The sequence below is a fragment of the Crocodylus porosus genome, unplaced genomic scaffold, assembly GCF_001723895.1.
Source record: "Crocodylus porosus isolate Cpor-Errol unplaced genomic scaffold, CroPor_comp1, whole genome shotgun sequence".
Taxonomy (NCBI): domain Eukaryota; kingdom Metazoa; phylum Chordata; order Crocodylia; family Crocodylidae; genus Crocodylus; species Crocodylus porosus.
The window spans coordinates 40175740-40181739 of record NW_017728947.1 but is presented as its reverse complement, the minus strand read 5'-3'; the positions used below and the strand labels follow the sequence as shown (position 1 = coordinate 40181739).

Genomic DNA, 6000 nt, shown 5'->3' with positions numbered 1-6000 from the left:
TGCACTTTGGGGGGCCCCATGGAACTGGGCAGAGTGGCACGATGACTCCACGCTGCCACTGGCTTCAAGTCCAGCCACTTGGCACCCCACCCCACCCCACCGCTGAATCTGGTGTGTCCAGCCGTTTGCCACCCCCTCCCCTACTGCCGAATCCACTGCCAGCTTCCTTGCGTCCAGGGTCAGGACCCTTCACAGGCTGATTTGCCCCAGGCCCTGCACCTTGCTCAGGTTGTCTCTGAATCTGGAAGCCTACCAGTACCTCAATCACTATAATAAAATAAATCCTAAATACCTATAAATGTTGGTATTTGATTTGGGGTTTTTTTATCATGGAAAGTCAGAGTTTCCCCAGCCTCTTTCCCTTACCAGCATGCAGGTCCAGGTCCCTCATTCCCATGCCACAGCCCTGCTGGCACCCCTCGCCCCCAACCCAAAGCCCCCTGACCCCACTCAGCCCTGCTGGAGGGGGCCTCCAGCTGCCACAGCTATAGGGCTTGGGACCCAGGTCTGCAGCCCTCTGCCCCCTGCAGCAGTGCCTGAGCCCCAGCGGCCACGCACAGAAGGCAGCAACTGCTCTGCGGAGCGCAGAGCCTGGTGTCCCCTCCCCCATAGGTGGCATGCCAGAGTGGAGCCCCTGTTGGGGGGGCGGGTGCTGCCCTCCCCTCCAGGACCTCCTTGGCCCAGTGGGTGGGACTCAGGGCGGCAGGGCCAGGCAAGGAAGCTCCTTGCTGCTTCAGGCCCCACACCACCTTGGCAAAATGCTCCCTGCCCTCCTGGCAGCAGCGAGGGGGACAGCTCGACACTGGTGCTCCCAGTGCTGCTGCGCAGGCAGGCAGGTTATGTCTTGTCAGGGCAGCACGGGGCTCATAGTGGCAAGGAGCTTCCCTGCCGGGACCTGCTCTGCCCCGCTGCACCAGGTCCTGCCCACAAGGCCTCAGAGGCCCTGGGAGGACGGCAGCAGAGCAGGGAGCCCAAGCCTGCAGTAGGCAGCCCATTCCTGCACAGATCTTGGGGGCACGTGCCGCCTCTAGCCCCCTCCCTGGATTGCATGTAGCGGCATGGAGCCAGCCACCCCCTGGGGCCCTGTAGCACTGTTCCGTTCCCTGCCAGGGGCCTGCGGCTGCACAGAGCCTTGGGCCCTAAGCCCAACATACCACCCAAGCTGGGCAGTGCCCCCAACCCCAGCTCTGCCCAACTTTCTTCCTCCCTGTGGGAACCTTTCCATACCCCCCTGACCAGAGTTACCTGCGGAAGCTGCTCTCCAAGCTGCCTGGTGTCCACGTGCATATACATACATGGTGTCCCCTACCTGACTGCCCTCCTCCCACTTCTCCCAGCAGGCTGGAACTCTGCCAGCCTGCAGGGAGCTCTTTGCAAACAGGAAAATCCACGCATTTCTCCATTAAAATGAAAAATCCACGTTTTTCTTCAGTAAAAAAGGGAAAGCCTGCGTTTTCCCCACCCCCATGGGAAACAGAAAACGTGGGTCCCTAATTAATCACTACTGTTCCTCCTGCCATTGCTTCATTGTTTCTTTGTGCTCCCCTGGCTGTATCCAGCTGATGTCTCCTGTGTTATACTTGCATCATTTTTATTTTCTGTGCTAGTATAGCACCTAGCGCAAAGCACTTCCAGTCTATAGTGAGGAATAGTAGGAGCTATGACAACATAAATACCAAAGGTTGTTTTTTTTAAGCTTTCTTTAGTGTTTTCAGTTGGTTTCCATACCAACACTAGCAGTCTGCATTTCCTATGCAAATGCCATTGACCCATTGTGTTTATTTCTCTCCCACTTATATTTCTTTGGAGATGACAAAAGCAACTGACTGATCACGCTGACTACCCTCCTTGGAGCTATGCGATTTTCCATACAATTCCACGAATGCACCTCAGGTCTCAACTTAGAGGATCCCCTGGTAATCCAGGCACAGCTCTTGAATAAACACTGTGCACACTGCAGAAAAATCAACGTGGATGACAAAACAGCCCCTAGGGATCAGACCAACCTTGTGGCTTTAGAATCACCGGGAATCTAGCTTAGCAAGTTAATACATGTCTCCAGCCATGAAAGGCTGGTGTGTATTAACTCTTATTTTAAAGACCTAGTCTCCAATTCTCCTTTGCTGTGTGATCACACACTTCCCTCAATATACCTCCTACTGTATAACGAGAACATATTCTCTGCATCCATTTTACTTACAATGACTTGAAGAAATAGCCTTAAAAAGGTTATTCCCAGGAACTGTAACCGCCCCCTCAGAATAGCAGGTTGTTGAGTTAGTGCTGATGAGTCAGACGGGCTTTTTAATTCTGTTCTAAAAGGAATCACCACAACAGTAGAGAAGGGGGAGAGGGAAAATAAAAAGGGGAATCGAGTGGAAAAGGCTTCCACCGTCTGATGATTCATGAACCATCAGCATGACTCACCCAGCATTACTCTGCCGTTAAAACATGGAGGCTAGGCTGATTAGTCACTGTAATGAATTTTTCAAGAAAGGATTCTCCCCTATAAATAATGATGACTTTGTCTGGATAGCATTTGTGTGACTCACCTTTCCAGCATGCCGGGCAGCACCAAGCGTGTCATCTGCAAAAAAGAAAAGAAAAGAAAACATTCATATGGTGGAGGATGCAGACACCATACAAACAAGTACAGAGAGAGAGAAGCCTCTCTCCTCCTAGAAACACCTGTTGTACCCCACTCTACCCCAACCATATCTAGGGGAATTGAAGACCAGACTCTGTGTAGGTAGTTGTTTATTTTTATTCTACCTATGTATCTTGGCTCTGTCAAGTAGGATGTGCAGCAATTCTGGTGCATTCATTTTTTCTGGTATCATCAGTTCGGTAAGAACTCAAGGTATTTTCCAATTCTTAGTTCTCCTCATCAGAAGCTTTCAAAATGCTTTATAAAGGTCACACTGCCAGGATGCCAAGGCGAAATTATGATTTGCTTTTACATATGGCCGCCCTCTGATACACTGAAAACAGAATCAATCAACAGGAGAGTTCAGACTAGAGTCTAGCAGTCTTAGGTTGTAATCCCACATTCTATCCATTTTTATTAATTTTTCCCCCTATCAAAAATGTCTTTGGATTATGGTGACTGGCAAGAGCACTGAACAGAGCTAACTAGTGCAGCTAAGTACTATACCAGCTTCGATAGCACTGTGCATGTACAGTGCTTCTGAGATGCATGCCCCATTTACAGAATATGTCCTCTTTGAAAGCAGGTATGCCCCACCATATAAACAGAAAAAAAAAAAGACTAGTAGGAAGCAGGTACAGGTCAATTTTCAGCAGCGACCGAGCAGTCAACAGAAGGCAGCAGTTGCTGCCTCCTGTGGGCGGCAGCTGGGGCTCAGGCACTGCTGTAAATTGACCTGCTGGGGCTTGGGTGCTCACTCTTTGCCCTCTATGAGCAAAGTCTTCCAGTATAAGAATGAGTAAATTATTGCTACTCGTGTTCACATCTAGAACCCGAAGTTTGTTGCTCCAATTATGAAACTTTCAGAACAGTTCTCATCTTTTTAAAAGCTTGTCCAGCAACAGAACGCAAACATTAAATCACTTGTTGAAAGTATTCAGGATCCTGCAACAAAAAACACTTTTCCTGGGAATGCTGCCTTTTCACACTGAAAACAACCCACCTTCATACAGACTATCCCAGTGCCCTCAGATGACCTCAAGCACAACCTTTTCCAAATACCAGATACAACAAAATGTAAAAAACAAAAACAAAAACCAACTCTGCAAACCTCTTAGAGCCTGGAGAACTAATTTTAGAATTAACGGTGAAGTTGTGGACAAATTTTTGCCAGAGCAGCTATTAAGAAGAAAATAAACCAGCCATTGCACCAAATATCTAATTATAATAGGAAGCAGGTAAAACCATTTACTATCTGGAGACTTTGGAGATAATGAAATTTTGAAACAGGTATTATTAGGTCAGATATCATCCCTGAACCAAGTATCAGTAATATTCCATCCCAACTGTCCCCAGTAATAAAAGTCCTCTATAATCAGTCTTTTGTGCCAAAACTAAAAAAATAAATTGCTAGCGATTTTCATATCCTCGCAACATAAGTTACACTTGTGGTCCAAAAAGCCTTCTGGAGGGCTAATATCGCTACAAGTGATGCCAAAATACAACACTTCCTACTGAATCCAATTTTTTTTGATCATTTTATAAATGCAGTCTTTGCAGAGTGGTGTGGGCAGGGAGTGGAGAAACTAGCATAGCTGAGTTATGCAAGTTTAGAAGCACAAAGGAATATTATTTTAACAGTTTTAAAAAACTTTTCACATCATAACATGAGCTCTCATTTTGTAGTGGGTTTCAGAGTTTTTGCTCTCTTAAAGGATATTCATATTCATATCTCTCCAAAGAGAAAGAAGAAAAGAAAAACATTACAGCAGACATTTTCACTTGGTCACATTCTTATAAAGCCCTTGTAAGTCTCCTGATCTGGCATAGGCAAAAACATCAACTGTCAATAGCCCTCCCTGATTCCATACAAGCAGTACATTTACAGGGTGGATAGGAATCACAGACCTTTCTACCCATCTTTAAAAGCAGCAGAGGGAAATAGGTTGGGTCCAAGCACTCCATACAATCTTGCCTACTGCAGGTGTATGTGCATGTCTCTGACAAAGTCCTCCAGACTGTAGCTTTGGCAAAATGCCTGGAAGCTGCCAGAGGCCTGGATCAGCCATCTTTGGGGCACACTCCTCCTAGAACTCACAGGTTAGACTTTAATACTTGATTGCACCATTCTTTCCTTTTGGAGAAGTCTTGCTTCCCTAAACCACCCCAACTTTGCTGCATTCCCACAGAAAATGGCAACAAACAACAACCTTAAAGTGTAATATAATTTAATTCCATTTCAGGAGTGACTGCTGGGCTCAGGGAGAACCGGTTAACCCTTATACATCCCAAGTGAACACAGCAGTCCTCAAATTTAACTGAAATGTAAAGCAACAGATTGCACTGAGTCACTCAAGAAAAACGCTGATGTTACTGTCTAGCATATGGAAACCTAAACTACAGCCTCAGCAGCAAACCCAGACTCATTCCTGCCAAAGAAAATAATGTATAACATGCTGTAGACCAGCGTTTCTTAACCCGTGAGTCACAACCCAAGAATGTGTCGGAAGAAAATATGAAAAGGTCGCAAACAAACTTTAAAAATGGATTCTCCTTTAGAAGAGAAAAACGTTGGAAACTGGCTTTTCCCTTGCAGGCTGGCAGAGCTCCAGCCTGCGAAGGGCTACTTGGGGCTCCCATGCCCCTACCCCCACCCCCATACCCACCCTGACCCACACTGAGGGGCTGGATGCAAAGGACAGTGGGTCAGGAGTGAGGGGCACTGGGTTGGAACTGGCCATCGATGTTTATAAATAGGTCCTGGTACAAAAAAAAGTTGAGAACTACTGCTATAAACCAATATTTTACAGCTCTGAAATAATGCATCTGAAGTATTATTTCAAATGTTGTCTTTCTTTAAAACTGCAGCCTGTTTCTACTACTGTAGAAGAAATCAGAACCATAGCAAAGAAGGGGTAGAACTGTAAAATTTAGTGACTTTGCTCGATAAGAGTAAAATTTTGCCTTCAGACATGCAACTTGCTGTTCCTGTTGACTTTAACCCTGAATTGGATGCATGGTCTTCTGTTGGGCACCTTGGCTCAAACTATTTTATAACTAAAATACCTTCATGGTGAGGACCTAAAACCCAGCTTTCCTACTTCTTTCATGAGTGCTCTAAACTATAGTCTACTGAGCAAAACATGGGCATGCCACCACTTTTTTTTTTTTTTTTTTTTAACTGAATGCAAAGTCTGCATGAGCGAAGTTTGCTTAAGTGTACCTCTCTAGTGACTTTGGAGTTTAGCACATCTCAGATTCACTATGAATTGCATGTACAGCTTCAGGTGCTGTCAGGTACTGAAGTGCTCCAGCTGGATTTCTTCTGAGGATCCAGAGAAAGCCTTATGTAA

General features: G+C 46.1%; 1 protein-coding gene across 2 annotated transcripts in view; it reads right to left on the bottom strand.

Moving 5' to 3' along the window:
- HSD17B12 (hydroxysteroid 17-beta dehydrogenase 12) overlaps positions 1–6000 on the bottom strand; it is a 133883-nt gene that overhangs the window by 21117 nt on the left and 106766 nt on the right. For both annotated transcript variants that reach the window (XM_019551604.1, XM_019551603.1), the window contains exon 7: positions 2553–2587. In XM_019551604.1, the coding sequence (XP_019407149.1) occupies positions 2553–2587 (35 nt within the window). The remainder of the gene's footprint in view (positions 1–2552; positions 2588–6000) is intronic.